Below are 22,086 nucleotides of genomic sequence, written 5' to 3' on the forward strand. Positions count from 1 at the left end.
ACGATAAGACACCCCTTTCTCCTGTGTGGTCACTGCTGGCCTCCACGCCCTCTCCTGCCCCTGCCCCTCCTGCCCATCCGAGAAGGCCCACAGCTCCCTTTGGAGCTGGTGGAGATGCTCACCCTGCAGATCTGCCCTGCATCAGTGGTCCACCAGCCTCCCTGCTCCCCCAGCCACGTGGATGCTTTCTACCTGCTCGCTCTCTCCCTGGAAAGTCCACCAGCCAAGTCATGAACCTCCCTGTACCCCTTCCTCGTTGTGGGGCTTTGTTAGTCTCAGCACCCGAGGCCCACCAGGCATCAGGACACTGGCGGTCTCTGCCACTGTTCTGCCCTATCTGATGATCGGCTCTGACCGCCTCTCCAACCCCGTGATGACGGCCACAGACTCAACACAGCCACGCACACCGAGACAGCAGAGCTGGGTTCACAGCACAGACTCCAGAGTCGGCCCTGAAGCCCGAGGTTCCAAGACCTAACCTGCGACCCTGAGAATTTACTGCAGCTCTCTGTGAGTCAGTCTCGAGGTTGTAAAACCAAGATTAAGGTAGTAAGAAAAGGAAGTGATTTAATATTTGCGAATGAGTTTACAGGAATGCTGAGCACTTAGAAGGTTTACATGGATGCTTGCAAACTGATGTAAAATGTTAACTCCATAAAGACTCTCCACATGTGAGTGACGCACAAGAGAAGCCCCAACACTCGCCTTTGCAGGTCGGTTTGCTGTGATTCCAGGTACTGTCCTTGGTGCAGTGGATGGTGGGGGACGTGGCGGGCTCCATGGTGTAGCCGGGGTTGCACTGGTAGCTGACCGTCTTGTTGAAGGTGAAATCCGTCCCGAACTGGATGCCGTTAGCCAGGGTCCCTGGGTCTCCACAGCTGATGACTAATCAGCAGAGAACAGACAGACAGAGAGACACAGTATCATCACGGGATGACTTATTCCTGGTTTCTGTTTAAGTGACTCTCCTTAAGCTGCTCTTCAGAGTGATGATGCCGTGGCTGAGCACAGAGATACCAGCCTATCTGGGGGACAGTTTCACTGGCCGGCACTCAGGAGGCTGCATGTTTGGAACCGCTTGTTTCTACTCCACTGATAGTTGTCTGTGTGGATGACAGCTGTCATCCGCGTTCTGTCCTTAACTACATGTCGTGAGGGGTCACCCCACAAGGTCAAGGACAGAGACACAGGCTGAGATCAGAGAACAGGCTCCTGCACCATTTCCCTTCAGACTAACTGGTCTACAGAGAGAAGGAACCTTGGCTTTTCTGAACTCAGTTTTGTAATATCCAACCCAACCAGCCAGGCAAAGCACTTTTAAGCATATAAATAAGAAAGTGAAGAAAAATCTGAAAGTGCTTAGAAAGTGGTCATATTATCAAACATACGTATGATATAATCCTTTTTTTCCCTAGGGATTAAACAACACAGCCCTCTGTAAACTCAACTCCTTTTTCTCAGTCAAGTACGAGTCGCTGTGGGGACCTGGATTTGGCCAGGACGGCGGCCACTCACGCGTGCAGTCGGGGGCCGTGCCGGTCCAGGTCCCGTTGGCGGTGCAGTGGCGAGTGGTCAGCCCCGAGGTCCTGTAGCCGTCCCAGCAGGCGTAGACCACCGAGCTGGAGAACAGCACGCCATCGCTGCTGACGATCTTGCCGTGGGTGGGCGTCCCCGGGTTCCCACAGGACACAGCTGTGGGGAGACAGAACAGCAGGGGAGACCCGTTACCACGTGATAAACTCGAGAGGTCAAGGGCCATCTGCGTAACAGACTGCGCATTTATTTAAAAAGTCATCGGAAGGACACTGTGGTCCTCCCCCCACCCCCACATCCTCTGCCTGCCTTTCGTCTGTAGAAAAACTGTAGCCAAACAATGAGTTTAATCAGAGAAGTGAGAAAATGCAGAACCAAAGAAAGCAGTCCAACGAGACAAAATAAAAATAGTTTAGTCATTAAGTCAAGGACCTTTAACAGTTCCTCCTCCAGGGCCATAGATAAAACTGTGAGCCAGGTCCTGTGAGCTCTTTTGTGGAAACGGAATCCCCCACCAGGTGGAGAAGTTAACTGCATGATGACCAGACTGGAGCCATGACACAGGCTGCCACAAGTCTAAGAACTGGCCTCAAGGAAATGGGAACAAACTGATCCTAGAACTGAAGACTGACTGTACTTCAACAACCAAACGACGCTGGTCAGACCACCGGTGACCGACCTGCAGATGACTGTCAGAGCTGTCTGTGCTGTTTCTGCATGTAGCTCCCTCCTCCTGTCTATAAAAGCTCTGTATTTGTGCTCAGTCGTGTCTGACTCTTTGCGACCCCATGGACGGTAGCCTGCCAGGCTCTCTCTGTCCAACGGACATTCCAGGCAAAAATACTATAGTGGATTGCCATTCCTTGCCCCAGGGGATCTTCTCCACCCAAGGACAGAACCTGAGTCTCTTTCATCTTCTGCATTGCAGGTGGGTTCTTTACCACTGAGCCATTGGGAAGCCTATAAAAGTTCTAGACCTCGACTGGCTTTGGAATGGCCGCACCTTAAGTCTCTCTAAATGACCACAATGCTGTGTATAGGCATGAAGAATCAGCTAAGATCGGCAGTGTGACAGGTCTACACTCCATGAGTATCTATCAGGTACGTTCCTTCCTCAGCAAACAAGGAAACTCAGCAGCTGCTGGGTGTGTATCAGTGTGATCTCAATCCATTACAGGATTTTGCCTTTTTTTCATTGAACCTATTTCCCATAAAGATGGTTATTTTTCCTTTTTAATCCTCCCACAATAATACACAACAGACAGACAAAGGATGTGAATTCTAATAAGAAGAATGTATCACGAGTTCCTTTTCTCAGAAAGATGAAAATATTTGCAAACATTCTGGCCTATTTAGATGTTCCACTTTCAAATCTAGCCTGTGAACAAAGACACACTCTCCTTTAAAATATGGAAGAAAACACATTGCAAAATAAAGTCCATTATAATAGAAGTTTATGGAATTGCCTATCATGTTAAAAAATTCACATACTCTCAGATCTTATTTGGACTAGATCTTGTTTGACAAATAAAGAGTATACTTGCTGGTGCTTTTACACTTGTACCTACGCTTCCCTGGTTGCTCAGATGGTAAAGAACCCACCTGCCATGTAGGAGATGCAGGTTTGATCCCTGGGTTGGGAAGATCCCCTGGAGAAGAGAATGCCTACCCACTCTAGTATTCTTGCCTGGAGAATTCCATGAACAGAGGAGCCTGGTGGGCTATGGTCCATAGAGTCACAAAGAGTCAGACACAACTGAGCAACTAACACTTTCACTTTCACTTATCTACATCGGATATAAACTAACCAGTTATAACCCTCTTCCCTGATGAGTCTGGGTTACAATTCCTTCTAACACAGATTGTTCAGTGGTTTATTGGTTGACATCTGAGATGAGGTATGTTTACCAATCATGAGGCAGACTATACCTAACACTCTCTAAAGCTCAGAGTGCTTCGATGGCTGTGACAGAAATTAAAATTTCACTGCAAAAATCCAAGCTGTTGGCCTATTTAAGACCATCACTCCATTGCACAAACTGATTCATTGCTTCCTATGCACAGTTATTGTTCATGAGTATGAATTGAAACAGCAAAGAATTATACTGATCCAACTTGTAACAAAAGATACCCATATCACTATGTTTTATTCCAGTCATATCTGCTATTAAAAACTATGTAGCAATTTTCAAAAGTGACCCGTGAGATACTAATCCTAAAATAAAGCAGGTGACTGTTGAAATATATTCAACTTAATATATAGACAAATATATTGTCAATAAAGGAATGTCCCTCATAATAATGATACCCTAATGTTTATAAAGTCCCCTCTAATATTGAATTTGATACTACCAAATTCATGTTTAACTTTTTTTTTTCCCCTGACAGGGACACTTTCACTGATGATCACACCTATGAATGTGGAGATCAGAAAACAGGGTCAACATACCTGTTTTTAAATCAAGGTCCTGATGTTGTGAGACATAAAGACTGACACTTAGGCAAAATAAGAAACTGAATTTAGGGTTGTTAGAGGGAAAATGAGATATTTTGAAAGTTACAAGTTAAAATTTCTTTATAAATACATCTTTTTGAAAGTACATTTATTTAATGTGCCTCCTTTTCAAAAAATGTCACTGTCTTTTACTCAGTTTGTAAGAAAATAGGACCATACTTATTCCAAATGCACATTATTGTTCACTGGTATCAATATTGTTCACTTGGCATGCTGTATTAGGATGATTGCTGTTAAACTGAGTTAAATATTTGTAGGTTTTAATCTCTGCTCACACAAGTTAAGTCAATGTGAGTGATCAGTTCAAGTTACCAACATGTAGTGTCTTCACTGTGAAATGGATAAAAAAGATAACTGCTCCCTGTTGTAAGAGTACATGCGTGCATGAGCGCTTAGTCATGTCCGACTCTGCAATCCCATGGACACAGGAGCCTGGTGTGCTACAGTCTTCAGCACTGGCAGGACACCAGGCTCCTGTGTCCATGGGATTCTCCAGGCAAGAATACAGGAGCGGGTTGCCATTTCCTCCTCCAGGGGATCTTCCTGATTCAGGGATTGAACCTGTGTCTCCTGCGTCTTCAGCACTGGCAGGCGGATTCTTAACCACTGAGCCACCTTAGAGGCCATACTAAGTGCAAAATGCTACCATCTTGTATAGAGGCAGTCATATTGGTATTTTTATTTTCATTATTATCACTTTAATCACATGTCCATTACCTCAATAAATGACAACTTTATCATAATCTCCTGGGAAAGAGAATTAGGGGTTACCCCAAAGATGTAGTTACATTTACACAACTTGGTAAGATATATCCATTTGGAAAGCTACATCAGTGAGCCTGTGATTCAAAGACTAGATCGTAACAAAAGAAAACATGATTTAAAGTGATGAAAATGTATTAGAAAGTTAAGTTCTTTGATGCTTAAGAATTTTTCAGATGTTTTTATTTTGTAATTCATGAACCTTGTTTTAAAATTTATTGAAATGTCCATCAAGATCTAATGTTTTTTTAAAAAGATTCATAGAAGGTAAATCCATCAGGAGGGGGATGACCTTAGTCAAAGGATTGAGTACATAGGTCATGGATAACCTTAGTGGCAATGGAAAAGTTGCTGATAATTCCACTTTCTACAGAATATAATGTGTGCCCCAAAGATATGGACCTATGTCAGCAAGTAAGAAAAAACAGAAAGCAATACATTCTCCACAGCTTTAAGAGTTTTTAAGTGTGTATGTGGAAGCAGGAAGGGGGTTAGTTGTTTATTCTGAGACATCATTTGTGGTTTTCCTGAGTGTAACTGAACTATCACTCACCTGACTTCCAATGATTTCTGTACAGTACAATTTGGAAGTAGCCAATTTTGTGGACCACTGCATTTTTGATAAATATTGTTAGTATTGAAACATTTTAGTAACTTCTTTTTGTATACAGATTTTAAGCAAAAAGTTTAAAAGGATTTTATAGGACCCGTTTGAATTTCTGACTTTTGCTAAACTGTTCTTCAGTAGCTAAGTCGTGTCCTTGTGACCCGTGGACTACAGCACGCCAGGCTTCCCTGTCCTTCACTGTCTCCTGAAGTTTGCTCAAACTCATGTCCAGTGAGTCAGTGATGATACCATTTTGCTAAACTGAATGCTATTTAAAAAGCACTGTGCATAGTCTTCCCTGGTGGAAGCATAGGGCTTCCCTGGTGGCTCAGAGGGTAAAGCATCCGCCTGCAATGCAGGAGACCTGGGTTCGATTAGGAAGATCCCCTGGAGAAGGAAATGGCAACCCACTCCAGTACTCTTGCCTGGAAAACCCCATGGACAGAGAAGCCTGGGAGACTACAGTCCATGGGATCGCAAAGAGTCGGACACAACTGAGCAACTTCACTTTGCATAGTCTGGGATAAGTACATCATAAAGTAAAAATTAGTTAAGCTCTCCTATTTGAATAAGTGAATTCACTTATATTTTTTTGGGAAAGAACTCATAGTGTAGTACCCCAGCAACAGAGTGAGATTTCTATGGAAAACATGACTTACTCTCAACTGCTTTACTTTTTTCACTGTTTAAGTTTTCAAGAAACTAAGACAAGGGCCACCAATAGATGAACTAACGTGTGAATGGAATGACTTCCAGCAGCAGGGAGCCCCCGTCAGGACCTGCCCTGCTCACAGCACCTTCACCTGCCTTCTCAGCCCCACCAGCCATAACACCCTGAGCGCTACACTGAGACGGTCATCAGGAGAAGACTTCCTGATGATTCTCTTATGTTTGAGGGGAAAACAAGTTAATTGTAGAAACAGCATAACCTGTAAGATGTTGTAGAATGTCACTGGTCATTTCAGAGTGAGCTACCCGGTTTCAACCTGCAGCGCTGACTTTCAGGCTGGGACCCACTCACCCTCGCACACAGGCTGCAGTCCTGACCAGGACCCATTGAGCAGACACGTCCGCTCGGCTGAGCCCCGCAGCTGGTAGCCCATTTCACAGGAGAAGCGCAGGAGGCTCTTGGCCTTAAACTCCTCTCCAAGCCGAGACCCATGGGCTGGGGTCCCCGGATCACCGCAAAATCCAGGGTTATTTCCTGAAGGACACAAAACACATGGCAGTAGACGATGCTGCTTAAAACAGGGCTGCTATGTTTACAGAGAATGAAATTTTATGTAAATGTGTATCAAACATGGCCATAGTCATAACATTCTGGAAATCCTGTGAGAAAGATTTTCCTTATTACAGCACAAAAGTAGAAGACTCAATGCAATCCCTATCAAGCTACCAACAGTATTCTTCACAGAGCTAGAACAAATAATTTCACAATTTGTATGGAAATACAAAAAACCTCGAATAGCCAAAGTAATCTTGAGAAAGAAGAATGGAACTGGAGGAATCAACCTGCCTGACTTCAGGCTCTACTGCAAAGCCACAGTCATCAAGACAGTATGGTACTGGCACAAAGACAGAAATATAGATCAATGGAACAAAATAGAAAGCCCAGAGATAAATCCACGCACATATGGACACCTTATCTTTGACAAAGGAGGCAAGAATATACAATGGATTAAAGACAATCTCTTCAACAAGTGGTGCTGGGAAAACTGGTCAACCACTTGTAACAGAATGAAACTAGAACACTTTCTAACACCATATACAAAAATAAACTCAAAATGGATTAAAGATCTAAACGTAAGACCAGAAACTATAAAACCCCTAGAGGAGAACATAGGCAAAACACTCTCTGACATACATCACAGCAGGATCCTCTATGACCCACCTCCCAGAATATTGGAAATAAAAGCAAAAATAAACAAATGGGACCTAATCAAACTTAAAAGCTTCTGCACAACAAAGGAAACTGTAAGCAAGGTGAAAAGGCAGCCTTCAGAATGGGAGAAAATAATATCAAATGAAGCAACTGACAAACAACTAATCTCAAAAATACACAAGCAACTCCTATGGCTCAATTCCAGAAAAATAAACGACACAATGAAAAAATGGGCCAAAGAACTAAATAGACATTTCTCCAAAGAAGACAAACAGATGGCTAACCAACACATGAAAAGATGCTCAACATCACTCATTATCAGAGAAATGCAAATCAAAACCACTATAAGGTACCATTTCATGCCAGTCAGAATGGCTGCGATCCAAAAGTCTACAAGCAATAAATGCTGGAGAGGGTGTGGAGAAAAGGGAACCCTCTTACACTGTTGGTGGGAATGCAAACTAGTACAGCCACTATGGAGAACAGTGTGGAGATTCCTTAAAAAACTGGAAATAGAACTGCCTTATGACCCAGCAATCCCACTGCTGGGCCTACACACCGAGGAAACCAGAATTGAAAGAGACACGTGTACCCCAATGTTCATCGCAGCACTGTTTATAATAGCCAGGACATGGAAGCAACCTAGATGTCCATCAGCAGATGAATGGATAAGAAAGCTGTGGTACATATACACAATGGAGTATTACTCAGCCATTAAAAAGCATACATTTTAATCAGTTCTAATGAGGTGGATGAAACTGGAGCCTATTATACAGAGTGAAGCCAGAAAGAAAAACACCAATACAGTATACTAATGCATATATATGGAATTTAGAAAGATGGTAACAATAACCCTGTATACAAGACAGCAAAAAAGACACTGATGTATAGAACAGTCTTTTGGACTCTTTGGGAGAGGGAGAGGGTGGGATGATTTGGGAGAATGGCATTGAAACACGTATAATACCATATATGAAACAAGTCGCCAGTCCAGGTTCGATGCACGACACTGGATGCTTGGGGCTGGTGCACTGGTATGACCCAGAGGGATGGTATGGGGAGGGACAAGGGAGGAAGGAGGAGGGTTCACGATGGGGAACACATGTATACCTGTGGCGGATTCATTTTGATATATGGCAAAACCAATACAATATTGTAAAGTTAAAAGATAAAATAAAATTTTTTAAAAAGTGAAAAAAAAAATTAGAAGACTCTAAGAAATTGTTTATATGTAACTAAAATCAAAATAGCTTATTAAAATATGGTAGTGACAATAATTGATATTCTTTGGAAGAAACAAAACACTGGGGACAGTGAGTGCAGGAATTGCTCACTGGAAATGCTGGTGAGGACGCCCACAAGGAGATGGGGGAAGGTGTGTTGGGAATAAAAAAATCAAATAAGAGGTCTGATCCACTGAGTTATTATGAAACATTCATGGAAGAATTAAGATGATTTCTTTTCCAAACAGGACCAATGTGATTGTTGATGGTGGAGATAGGAAAGATGTGGAAGGAAGAACTGAGAGGAAGCAGAAGGAGAGAAAAGGGAGGGCAAGCTGAGTCAAGGCGAGCAGGCTTCCTAGTCAGGGGTGGGAGGTTCCCGGGGCTCCGGCAGGAGAAACCCTGCTGGGACATGCATTCATTGAAAGAGAAGAAGCCCCAGACACCGGGGATGTGTCCTAGGGGCGTGCTCGGCTGGAATGGGTTAGTAACCACTTTGGAGACGGGCGCCGCCAGTCCGTGTCCGCGCAGTGGACGACTGCCCGCGCCAGCCCACCTGTGCAGTGGGGCAGGGCTCCGCTCCAGTGACTGTCCTCCTGGCAGGCTCTGCTGCTGTCGCCCACGAGACTGCGGCTCCCTCGGCACGAGTAGTGGACCACGGCCCCATACGTGAACAGGTCTCCTGTGAGTATGGCGTTGGCAGGGACGCCAGGGTGTCCACATGATATCACTTAAGAAGAAGAGAAAATAATCAGTAAGTACATTGTTCCTGTTAAGTTGCTCTGTGTTGGTCACTGTACTTCAGAGGCTCATATGATCACCGCCTATTAACGAAAACACATCCCTGGTACCCTGTGGATGAGAAGCATCAACTTCCAGACGACCCTCCCTCACACATTACTGAAGACCAGGAAAGGCTCCGTCAGTGAAGTTTTTGTTTGTTTGTTTTTTTATTAAAGTAGCTTTGCTGAAGGTAGAAATTGACATTGAGATTTTGAAAAAGATAGTCATCTACCTAAATTTTTCCATCTGCCCTTAGCCGTATACTAAGTAAGCGGTGTTCATACAAAATGGTAGAGACTACCAGAGATCTGTCAAAGCTATCACCGTTATTTCTTCAGTTAGTATGCTTTGCATGGGACAAAACTCAGTCAAATCTGCTCCCTCTTCCAGATCACATGTCTAGAGAGACCATTCTAACAAATTTTTCTTGTTAGTATTTGTCTTAAGTACGTTTAAATTGGGGTCTAGTTGCTTTATAATATTATGTTAGTTTTTGCTGTGCAACAAAGTGTATCAGATATATATATATATATATATATATATATGTATATATATTTAATTTTTTACTTTAGTAAAAATAAAATGCTTAAGTTAAAAAGTAATAATAAATTACTGATTAATTTTTAACCCAAGTATTCCATTCATTTCTTTATACCAAATGAGGCCCATCATCTGATCATAATTACTACTCAAAAAGGAAAAATCTAGAATACCACAGGATGGTAAAGACTTCTATCTCTCTTTTTGTAAAGTCCAAAATTTTTAGAGTTAACCACTAAAAAAAATTATACATGATCAAAAAGCTAACTGTGAGACAGTCAATTCCTAGGCAGGTTGATAAGAGGTTTGGGGTTCCCGAGGAGGAGAGAGGGGTCTGGGTCTCCGAAGGGGAGAGAGGGGTTTGGAATTCTCAAGGAGGAGGAAAGGACAAACGTCTTTATTTTTCTCTCTACATTTCTTAGTCACATAAAATGTTTTTTCTTAAAGCCAGGAATTGATGATTACACAACAAAAAACTCAGTTTAAACTCTATCAGTTCAGTTCAGCTCAGTCACTCAGTCAGGTCCAACTCTTTATGACCTGATGGAGTGCAGCATGCCAGGCTTCCCTGTCCATCACCAACTCATCCATTGAGTAGGTGATGCCATCCAACCATCTCTGTCATCCCCTTCTCCTCCCACCTTCAATCTTTCCCAGCATCAGGGTCTTTTCCAGTGAGTCAGTTCTTCCCATCAGGTGGCCAAAGTATTGGAGTTTCAGCTTCAACATCAGTCCTTCCAATGAATATTAGGATAGACTGGTTGGATCTTCTTGTAGTCCAGGGAACTCTCGAGTCTTCTCTAACACCCCAGTTCAAAAGCATCACTTCTTCAGTGCTCAGCTTTCTTTATGGTCCAACTCTCACATCCATACATGAGTACTGGAAAAACCATACCCTTGACTAGACAGACCTTTGTTGGCATTAAAATCTCTTCTTTTTAATATGCTATCTAGATTGGTCATAGCTTTTCTTCCAAGGAGCAAGTGTCTTTTAATTTCATAGCTGCAGTCACCATCTGCAGTGATTCTGGAGCCCAAGAAAATAGTCTGTCACTGTTTCCATTGTTTCCCCATCTATTTGCCATGAAGTGATTGGACTGAATGCCATGATCTTGGGTTTTTGAATGTTGAGTTTTAAGCCAGCTTTTTCACTCTCCTCTTTCACCTTCAAGAGGCTCTTTAGTTCCTCTTTGCTTTCTGCCATAAGGGTGGTGTCATCTGCATATCTGAGGTTATTGATATTTCTCCCGGCAATCTTGATTCCAGCTTGTGCTTCTTCTAGCCCAGCGTTTCTCATGATGTGCTCTGCATATAAGTTAAATAAGCATGGTAACAATATATGCCTTGATGTACTCCTTTTCCTATTTGGAACCAGTCTGTTGTTCCATGTCCAGTTCTAACTATTGCTTCCTGACCTGCATATAGGTTTCTCAAGAGGCAGCTCAGGTGGTCTGGTATTCCCATCACTTTCAGAACTTTCCACAGTTTATTGTGATCCAGTCAAAGGCTTTGGCATAGTCAATAAAGCAGAAATAGATGTTTTTCTGGAACTCTCTTGCTTTTTCGATGATCCAGCAGATGTTGACAGTTTGATTTCTGGTTCCTCTGCCTTTTCTAAAACCAGCTTGAACATCAGGAAGTTCATAGTTAATGTATTGTTGAAACCTGGCTTGGAGAATTTTGAGTATTACTTTGCTAGCGTGTGAGATGAGTGCAATTGTGTGGTAGTTTGAACACTCTTTGGCATTGCCTTTCTTTGGGACTGGAATGAAAACTGATGTTGATCTTGAAAGTACAGAGAGAAATTATCTTAAAAGATAGATTTCTCACTCAGTCAGCTCTAGCTATCCACTGTAGGCTACAAAAACAAGCACCTGGACCAAATCAGTCTTTAGAAAAACTTGCAGCTGGCTCAGACAGTGTCTTATGGTAGAAAATATGAGGAAGAAAATAGGAAGAAAAAAGAATCAGGCCAAAGACTGAAGCCCCAACAATGGCTGTTAGACCTGATTTGAAACAGTCTGAGGAAAAATGCCCAGAGGGACCCAGGTGAAAAGGGATGGACTTGTTATTACTGTGGGAAGGAGGGGACATCTCAAGTGGGATTGCCTTCAGGCATCTAAGCCACCCCCAGCTCTGTGTCTGGTCTGCAAAGGACCACACTGGAGGAGAGACTGCCCTCCAAGGTATAGGCCCCAGAGGTCGGACTCTCAAGACAATGGGGACTGAAGGTGCCTGGGGGTGTCCAAGCAAGCCCCTTTCCTAATTACACCTGAAGAACCCCGGGTATTAGTAACTGTGGGGGCCAATCAGTCAATTTTCCTTTGGACCCTGGGGTAACTTTCTCTGTGCTCATGGAAGCCCCTGGCCTGCTTTCCTCCTGATCCACTACAGTAATGCGGCTGTCAGGACGAGGCAAATGCTATTATGTCAGTCATCCTTTAAGCTGCAGCTGGACTCTGTGCTATTTTCTCGAGTTTCTAATTGTGCTGGGAGTTTCCCTCACCTGTTTTGGGGAGGGATATACCGAACAAGGTCCAGGCCTCTGTTTTCATAAATATGGAACCCATTCTTTTTAACTGAACAAAATGTAAATCCTAAAGTGTGGGCTGATGGAAAAACTGTGGGTCTAGCACAATGCTGTTCCTGTAGTTATCAAGCTCAAAGACCCTCACCTATTTCCATATCAAAAGCAGTATCCACTAAAGCTTGAGTTTAAGGAAGGGTTAAAACCCATCCTCGAAAATTTAAAGGAACAGGGGCTATTAATTCTCTGTAATAGTCCATACAACACTGCTATTTTGGGTGTAAAAATGTCAACTGATAAATAGAGACTAATTTAAGATATATAAATAATAAGTGCCTGATCCTTATTCCTTATTGTCTGAAGTTCCTGGACGAGCCAAATATATTTCAGTCACTGATTTGAAGGTTGCTTTCTAGAGTTAAACCTCTATTAAATCATTTTCTACTTATGACATTAAGACAATTGAGAGGATTCTTGGGCATGACAGGCTATTGCTGCATTTGGATTCTGGGTTATGGGGAACTTGCTGGGCCTTTATATAAACTTTTAACTGAAACTCAGCAGACCCAAACCAACAAGCTGGTTTGGTCCCCCAGAGACTCAAAAGGCTTTTAAGGCTCTTCAAACTTCTCTCTTGCAGGCTCCTGCCTTGAGCTTGCCCACAGGATCGGAGTTTACTTTGTTTGTTACTGAAAAAAGGCTATGGTCACATTGCTTAAGGGTAATTGCTACTTTTGTTTTGCTAATGACCAAAGCTCACAAGTTTACTAATGGACAAAATCTTATTATACTGACTTCTCATGATGTATGTGGGATCTTAAACTCTAAAGTTCAGAGCAAGAATGGCTCCATCTTTAAAGCTGCTGTAACTCAAGGGGTGTCAAAAGCTTTAGGAATAGAATATCACTTACACTGTTCCTGGAGACCCCAATTTTCAGAAAAGGTTAAAAAGGCTAATGACATTATTGAGGAATCTGCATAAGGTAACTCAGGAAACACAAGACTGTTGGTTTAAAGTTTTACCCACAGCTTTAAAGAGGGCTTGAGCTGCCCCTAAGAAGAAGGGAGTGTCTCTGTGACAGATCTTTTTTGTGCACAGATATTGTCATAGATCTGGAAGCCTTAGAATTAACTATATGACTCCGCTTTTAGCTTTTCAACAGAGTTTACAAAGAGGTTAATTCCTGCCCCAGCCTTTGAGTCAAACAAGCCACTGTTTGAGCCAGGAACTGAGATGGGCCTGAGAATATATGTGGGCTTGCTTCTGCTGACTCCAAAAGTCCTGAGTCTGCTGTTTGACCCTTAAGACAATGTCTTTTTTTTTCCTGGGCTCATTTCTATGCTGCATTCCACAATTGGTCTAACTACTGGGTCTGTGGAACACTCTCCTGCTCATCAATTGAAGGCTTAACAAGGTATGTTTCTTCTCATCAAGGAAAGGACTTTCCTCAACTCTGCAATGACATCCAACAATCCTAAGATGGACTGATGTAACTATGGACATAATGTGACTTTTAAATTTGATTATGTTTTAACTTGGTTTAATGACTATTTTGCCTTACATCTAGACCTGTATAATGGGGTTTGTTTCTAACTGTCTGAGTTTTTAAGTTACAAATGATTGTCCAGGCTCCTACAAGTACCATGACCTCCTTCAACTATTACTTGGGGCCCTGGGATCTGAGACCCTCAATATGAGGGTTAGGAGAATATGTTGCCTCAACAATTTAGGGATGACACCTCTCAAAACCAGGAAGTAGTTATGAAACGAAAACAATGCCCCTTTCCCTTGGCAACATAACTCTCCTAAAAGAAAAGGGAGGAATGAGAGGCAGGTTGATAAGAAGTCCCGGGTTCCTGAGGAGGAGAGAGGGGTCTGGAGTTCTCAAGGAGGAGGAAAGGACACACATCTCTCTCTTTTTTTTTTTTTTTCCCCTCTACATTCCGTAGTCTTAATCATATAAAAGAAAAATTTTTTTTTTTTCTTTAAGCATAGAACTGATGGTTATACAACAAACTACTCAGTTTAAACTCTATACTATGGATTATATAACAATAATGTATCCTGCTTAAGGACACATTCTCCTTCTTGAAAACCTTCTGACTAATCTTGTTATCTTAAAATGTAAATTGTGGGAGTGCATCTAGTAAGATCTTTACAAACTTGAAACATTCTTTTGATTTATTGTAATAACCAATTAAAAAAGTATATAACTCCCTTTCTAATTCTAGCAAGTGGGGCACTCTCTGTCCCCCTTCTGATGTCTATGTCAGAGGCATTCTCTGTCCCTTTTCATACTTTAATAAAACTCTGCTATACAAAATATCTTGAGTGATCAAGCCTAGTCCCTGGTTCTGAAGCTAAATCTTCTTCTTCAGAGATCACGAATTCAACATCGTTCACTGTAAGCTATTAATTGGACTGAGGGTGCCAGAAATGATCCAAAGGGAGCTGATTTTACATCCAAGAGAGATTGCATTTGGTCATCGGCAACCGCAGAGCGACACCAACCAGAGAGGCAGGTTTCAGAAAGGCCCCAGTGCCCCGAGTCACATTCACCCTCCCCTGACACTCTCTCATCCTGACATCCACTCGTCGGAGAACAGGAGTTTATCTGGAGTCCTAAAAAGAAGCTAACTCGAGCAGAATCAGTGACATGGTTGGTGAATGATCAGTTCCAGGTGGAATAAAAGAGAAAATAAAAATCAGTGAACCATACAACATCACAAATAGAGAGGGTGGCCGGCTGCTGCAGAGCCTGTGGTAAAAATGCTCTCCTTGGAGAGCATGTGTTCCCAAATTCCCATAACTCCAGCGGTTAATGATAACAGCAGTGGGAACTCACCAATTTGGAAAACGAGGGCAGTGAAAAGCTGGGTCCTGGAGGTGTGGGGCACAGGGGCATCATCACAGTCACTAACGGAAGTCTGGGGGAGGCCGGGGAAGAGGCAAATCTTTGGGGAGAAAATAAAACTGCTTTCTCTGCAAAGTTCCCATGTGTGAAGGCATGGAAAACCCGAACACACGAAATTTGATGAGAACTGTAGCACATTCATAGTTTATTTACTTATTTATTTTTGGTCAAATAAACTTGTACATTTGTTTTTGAAAGTCATCGCTCTCTTTCTCCATAAGAATTAACTGTATTGTTACACTTAGAATTTGACACAGGTTTCCAGGCAGATTCAAAGGGCTTTGAGGGACCCTGACTTGAAGGGAAAAAGTCTCCAGCACCAGTCCACTCTGAAAATGTACTGAAAATGCTGTAATCAAGAGGACTAAAATGGACTACCACCTTTTTCCAGTATTTTAATTTATAATGTAATTGTCATTTCCCGTTTTCTGTATGCATGAAAAATGAATACTAAAAATATATTGATTTTAAGAATGGTTTTGTTTCTGATTTTTAAAAGACCAAGGAGAGTGACTCGCTTTCCTTCATTTTCAGACTTTGTTTTAAAAAGACACAAGATGATTCTCTTTGAACTCAAGGACAATATGCTATTTCAAAGGAAAGAAAGTAATAAGGTAGCTACTGGGGTGAAAAAGAAAATGTCCTTGCTTATCTGCATACTGTGAATAACGTTTTCTGGGAAGTTAGAGCTATGACCTGTAATTCTGTCTGCCCAGAGGAGCACCCAGCTCTTCCTCTTGGTTAAACCTAAGGGTCAGGAGGAAGTGCCAACCAGGGTGCCGTCTTCTTTTTCAGGCTCACACTGGACTGTCCCAGAAGTGCTGATGAGACAAATGAGGCCCCCAGCGTGCTCCACTCTTCTGGCCACAGATACTGGGTCCATAGATGGAGACTCCATACTATAGCCTTTTGCAGTATCTCTGAACCTGGGTCCCCAGGGAGGCAGTGTGTTGCAAGAGGCACAGTCTGGAGGCTGCTGGCACCCGGGTGAACCAGAGGATCTGCCCACCTGCCAGGCTGAAGCAGGAAACGAGCACTGATGAGTGGACACAGGGAAAACAGGGTCCAGGCAGAGCTGACCAAGTCCCTTGCCTTCTTAAAGATATCATAAAAACTAATATGATTTGTGATGGGGTCAGGAGGAGAGAATAAAAAATCAATACCTTTTTCAATAGTATTAAAAAAAAAAAACTACATATGTTGTGTTGGCAGTGTTCTTTGAAGGCCAGACGACCCCACTCACCCAGACACTTGGGCAGAGAGCGATCCCACAGGCCATTCGCCATGCAGGTGAGGGCGGAGGATCCCAGCAGGTAGAAGCCCCTCTTGCACTGATATACAACAGTCACTCCATACTCAAAACCCTCGGGGAGGTTCTGGTGCTCGTGACGAACGGCGTTTTCCACCAAGCCTGGGTCAGAGCAGTTCACCACTGTGGAGGGAAGCACACCACACATAGTTTACATGCAGCTCTACGGTTACAGTCTTGGAGTGGGGGGACTGCAACCCACTCCAGTGTTCTCAGCTGGGGAATCCCAGGGCGACAGAGGAGCCCAGTGGGCTGCAGTCTAGGGGGTCACAAAGAGTCAGACACGGCTAACTAAACAACAACAACAATATTTACAAACGAAACAGACTGCAGAGAAGGTGAACTCCTCCTCGTGGTTTTGGGAAGTTTGTAAGATGACAGCCTCACAGCCAAGGCTTAGTGTGAAATCCTGCAGCCTTGACGATCTCCACTTCCTGCTCTGGGTCACCAGGCTTCAAAAAAATATTGAGCAACATATTGGCTTCTACAGCAATTTAAACATGAGACTGATAGCTTTTAACTGCTTCCTAATAATATGCTTCTTCAATGTAAAGCCTAAAATTAGTTTTCCTGGTTATATTTTTACATTATGAAAATTTTAAAGTAGAAATGGCTGAAGTTAAAGTCTTTGTATGTGAGTGTGAGGGTTTAGGGCAGCCTGGGACACACAAACTAATTCCACCCCCTACCCCCATCACATGCACTAATGCTTCAATATGTGCCTGCAGTGATTTCTGTTAAATGTCTGTGCTAAGTCGCCCCAATCATGTATAACTCTTTGTGACCCCATGGACTTTAGCCTGCCAGGCTCCTCCATCCAGGGATTTCCCAGGCAAGAATATTGGACTGGGTTGCCATGCCTTTCACGCAGGAGATCTTCCCAACCCAGGGACTGAACCCACATCTCTTATGTCTCCTCCATTGGCAGCCAGGTTCTTTACCACTAGCACCACCTGACAATGTAAAATAACGTAGCCCCTGGTTTGAGGTTTTCCCCTGTAGAAACCACAGGGACAGGGGACATGTTCTTCGAGCTTGAGCACCTGCTGGTGTCGGGGAGGGGACCAGCCACCACAGGTGCAGAGGAGAGAAGGGGCCGGGACTGTCTGCACTCTGACTGCCCAGGGCTGAACAGGCAGCTGCAGGAGCCATGCTCTTGCCCACATTTCAGACCTGTGGCAACTGCTACATTCTTTTAGTTGGAGACACAGTGTCTAGCAGAGGGTAACACATCAGAGCAAAACCAGCAGCAGACTCACTGTAGGCATCTCCCCACATCCCAGCATCACACCCCTCAACACGCTAAGCACAGAGACCTGGCCTTGATGTTCAGGTATTAAAACCTGACACAGAACAGGAAGTCCTCAGCTGGAGAGAAAGGGAAACATTGTCCCACACACACAGCCCATGTGGATTCCTGGAGGACATTTGTGTTTCAGTTCAGTTCAGTTGCTCAGTCATGTCCCACTCTTTGTGACCCCATGAATCTCAGCGCACCAGGCCTCCCTGTCTATCACCAACTCTCAGAGTTCACTCAAACTCACGTCCATCGCATATGTGATGCCATCCAGCCATCTCATCCTCTGTCGTCCCCTTTTCCTCCTGCCCCCAAACCATCCCAGCATAAGAGTCTTTTCCAATGAGTCAACTCTTCACATGAGATGGCCAAAGTACTGGAGTTTCAGCTTTAGCATCATTCCTTCCAAAGAAAACCCAGGACCGATCTCCTTTAGAATGGACTGGTTGGATCTCCTTGCAGTCCAAGGGACTCTCAAGAGTCTTCTCCAACACCACAGTTCAAAAGCATCAATTCTTTGGCACTCAGCTTTCTTCACAGTCCAACTCTCACATCCATACATGACCACTGGAAAAACCATAGCCTTGACTAGACGGACCTTTGTTGGCAAAGTAATGTCTCTGCTTTTGAATATGCTATCTAGGTTGGTCATAACTTTCCTTCCAAGGAGTAAGCGTCTTTTAATTTCATGGCTGCAATCACCATCTGCAGTGGTTTTAGAGCCTCCCAAAATAAAGTCTGACACTGTTTCCCCATCTATTTCCCATGAAGTGATGGGACCAGATGCCATGATCTTAGTTTTCTGAATGTTGAGCTTTAAGCCAACTTTTTCACTCTCCTCTTTCACTTTCATCAAGAGGTTTTTTAGTTCCTCTTCACTTTCACTGGGGGTTAAAACATTCGTGTAATGGATCAGCAACACGTCTGAGGTCACAAAGGTGGCTATACCAGAGTTAGGTAAGGATCAGAGCTCCAAACTACCTGAGGACTCCTGAACCTCCTGCAGTGGACATAGAGCTTTGTGAGAAAAGGGAGGAAGGACGGGAAGGGAGGAGGGAGAGAGGAGGGAGGAAAGAACGGTTTCCTTATCTTCTTAATTCTTTCATTCTATCTTACAATTTGTATTTACATTTCTTTTTCTATGTTTACTCCTGTTTCTTGCTTATTTCTTATTTTCTTTTATGGCTCATTAAAAATCTGATCACAAACAGGAAATACAAGAAAATGATGCTTCATAATGGAAACTATAGCCAAATTAAATTCTTTGGCAGTGGGAAAAAAATGGGTAAGGATTAGTTCACTCATTAAAAAAAAAAAAGCATTCATAGTTGATTAGAGTTTTGAGTAATATTTGTTTTTAAGTTTTCCAATAGAAGGGATTATGCAAAGTTGAGAGGACAATTGAAGGTGAGATGACTCTGCAGTGTTCAGTGTACTGCACAGAATAAATGTTTTCAGCTTGTTTACTAACTGCATGAATCAAAATTTAAATATAAGATTACTGGTCACAGGGGAAAAAAAAAACAATTTATTATGCTGCTGCTGCTGCTGTTGCTGAGTTGCTTCAGTCATGTCCGACTCTGTGTGACCCGATAGATGGCAGCCCACTAGGCTCCCCCGTCCCTGGGATTCTCCAGGCAAGAACACTGGAGTGGGTTGCCATTTCCTTCTCCAATGCATGAAAGTGAAAAGTGAAAGTGAAGTCGCTCAGTGGTGTCCGACTCTTCGAGACCCCATGGACTGCAGCCCACCAGGCTCCTCCATCCATGGGATTTTCCAGGCAAGAGTATTGGAGTGGGGTGCCATCGCCTTCTCCCATTGTGAGGATTTTTCAAATATATGAAGGTTACCTTTCATTTTTTATCAATAACTGATAAGAATAAAGAAACTGATTTTAGGTGTAATGAGACATTCAGGTTGGATAAAGAAGAAACATTCTAATTGATTGCTATTGATTCTATTTCAGAGACAGGTGGGGGTGGGGGTGGGGAGACTGAGAACCTTCTATGCGTCAAGCACTGTGATAAGCATGTCACATGTGCTGGTTTACTTAGAACGCACAGAAACCCAGACTTTCTTTGCCCGGTTGTAGAAGAAAACTGATGTTCTCCAGTGAAGTTGAGGATTAACTAACTCTAAGACCCTGGATTTGTAACAGGAGGCAAAGTGGCAGGGCACAACTTTTGAGAGGATGCCACAGCCAAAGAACACAACATAAACCAATCAGAATCAAATGGTACCAAGATGACAGACAAGACTAGACCTTAATCCTCCATCAACAAGTCAAAGACACATCCAGAAGTGCCATGACAGTTCCATGGAGCTGTTAAAAGACCAAGGAGTAGGCAGTGGCCCAAATCCTGGAAATCTCCACCCCTTCTGAAAAACAGCTGGAATAATCCTCCCACTCGTTAGCATATGAAATTACCAAGCCTATAAAAACTAACCACACCAAATTTTGTGGCCGCATTCACCCTCTGCCAGGGCCCACCCTCATCTGTGGAGTGTGATTCTCTCTGTATCTGAATAAATTAACTTCTTACCTATCACTTTGTCTCTCACTGAATTCTTTCCAGGATGAGACATCAAGAACCTGAGCTTCATTAGGTCCTGAAACCAGGTACTGTGGGTTTTGGCTGGGTTTGAGTCCCAGCCACGTAGGTTCAGGTCCAAAACTGGGTTTTGACTGGGTTTGAGTCCCAGCCATGTGGGTTAAGAGTCCCAATCTGAAGTAAACAGTTCCAGATTCAGTTATGCAAGTTTAATAAGCTTTTGTTTTGTTTGCTTGTTTCCCTTTTCATTCCTCTCTAAGCAGAACAGAGTCTTCACTCACCCCAGAGTTTCTTAATTTTCTTTATTCTTACGTATGTAACAGCAAAGGACATATATTCTCTGCATTAAAATGACCAATCCTACAAAACTGTAGATAAGATGGAAAAAAAAAATAAAACCTCCTAATGTTTGCCTGTAACACAAACATTTTTACATGAGGAAATAAAACACTGTGACTTCTCCTAAGACTGTCAGACTTGGGTCTACCTCATTTCTTGTCCTTGAACTTGACACGTATTTTGGAATTTAAGAGACAAAGACTCAGAGAATGCTCTTCTTTAGAAACAGGGCCTTGAAACAGCAGACATAAACCTGACTCTTAGAGTAGACATGACAACGTCTATTTTCATTCTGTGTTAAAGTCTGCAGCCATATAACTTATTTACTCCAGAAAGATATCACTATTAGTAGAAAAGGGTGGCTTTTTAATTTATTTATTTTCCTGGTCCTGTTTGTAAAGGTAGCGTTGGGGGTTGAGTCATTTCCTGTATGTTGTTGTTGTTCGGTGGCTCAGTCGTTTCCAACTCTTTGTGACCCCGTGGACTGCAGCATGCCAGGCTCCTCTATCCTTCACTGTTTTCTGGAGTTTGCTCAAACCCATGTCCATTGAGTCAGTGATGCCATCCAACCATCTTATCCTCTGTCATCCCCATCTCCTCCTGCCTTCAATCTTCCCCAGTTCCTGGATGACGGTGATCTGATGTATCACAAATGCATCAGGCATGGTCTGAGCTTTTTTATGGATAGGGCTGAGTCTGAGGATAAAATGTGACTCCAGGTGGAGAGACTGAAAATCTGCATCTACACCAGCCTCACTTGAGCACAGATTTACCTGGAGTTTCATTCCAAAGTTCTGGTGGAGTTTCTCTTTCCCATCATTAACCAAATACTATAGGGCTGGCTTCTCAGGGAACTCAGATGGTGAAGAACCCACCTGCCAGTACAGGAGACACAGGTTCAATCCCTGGGTTGGAAAGATCCTGTAGAGAAGGAAATGGAAACCTACTCCAGTATTCTTATCTGGGAAATCCCATGGACAGAGGAGCCTGGCAGACGGCAGTCCATGGGTGGAAATGAGTCAGACACAACTCAGGAGCTGAGCACGCATGCTCAGGATTCCACAGCTCATTGACCCCCACTCCCCAGATTAGACATGGGGGAACTGCATTCAACATTTGGAGGGGGGAAGAAATGAAGCACACCAGCATGCTTACACAAGATACACCTTAGACCTTCTGGAGAATTATTAAAGGAATCACACAGAGAAGAATCAGGCCATAGTGCAGGGCATATGGAGAATCTCTGGAAAATTGTGTTAATAGGGGAGTTATTTCTGTTAATTTAAACTTTTAAAATTTCTT

The 22,086-nt window shown here is 43.1% G+C and overlaps 1 protein-coding gene across 1 annotated transcript in view; it reads right to left on the reverse strand.

Moving 5' to 3' along the window:
• Nucleotides 1–22,086, reverse strand: part of CSMD1 (CUB and Sushi multiple domains 1) — a 2,074,203-nt gene that overhangs the window by 30,874 nt on the left and 2,021,243 nt on the right. The window contains exons 56-60 of the mRNA XM_086379826.1: nt 16,531–16,719; nt 9,079–9,252; nt 6,439–6,621; nt 1,516–1,692; nt 706–885 (exon numbers count right to left, since the gene is read on the reverse strand). Coding sequence (XP_086235952.1) covers nt 706–885; nt 1,516–1,692; nt 6,439–6,621; nt 9,079–9,252; nt 16,531–16,719 — 903 coding nt within the window. The remainder of the gene's footprint in view (nt 1–705; nt 886–1,515; nt 1,693–6,438; nt 6,622–9,078; nt 9,253–16,530; nt 16,720–22,086) is intronic.

The sequence above is a fragment of the Bos grunniens genome, chromosome 27, assembly GCF_055505025.1.
Source record: "Bos grunniens cultivar Pamir isolate PY7600 chromosome 27, Bosgru_T2T1.0, whole genome shotgun sequence".
NCBI classification, from domain to species: Eukaryota; Metazoa; Chordata; class Mammalia; order Artiodactyla; family Bovidae; genus Bos; species Bos grunniens.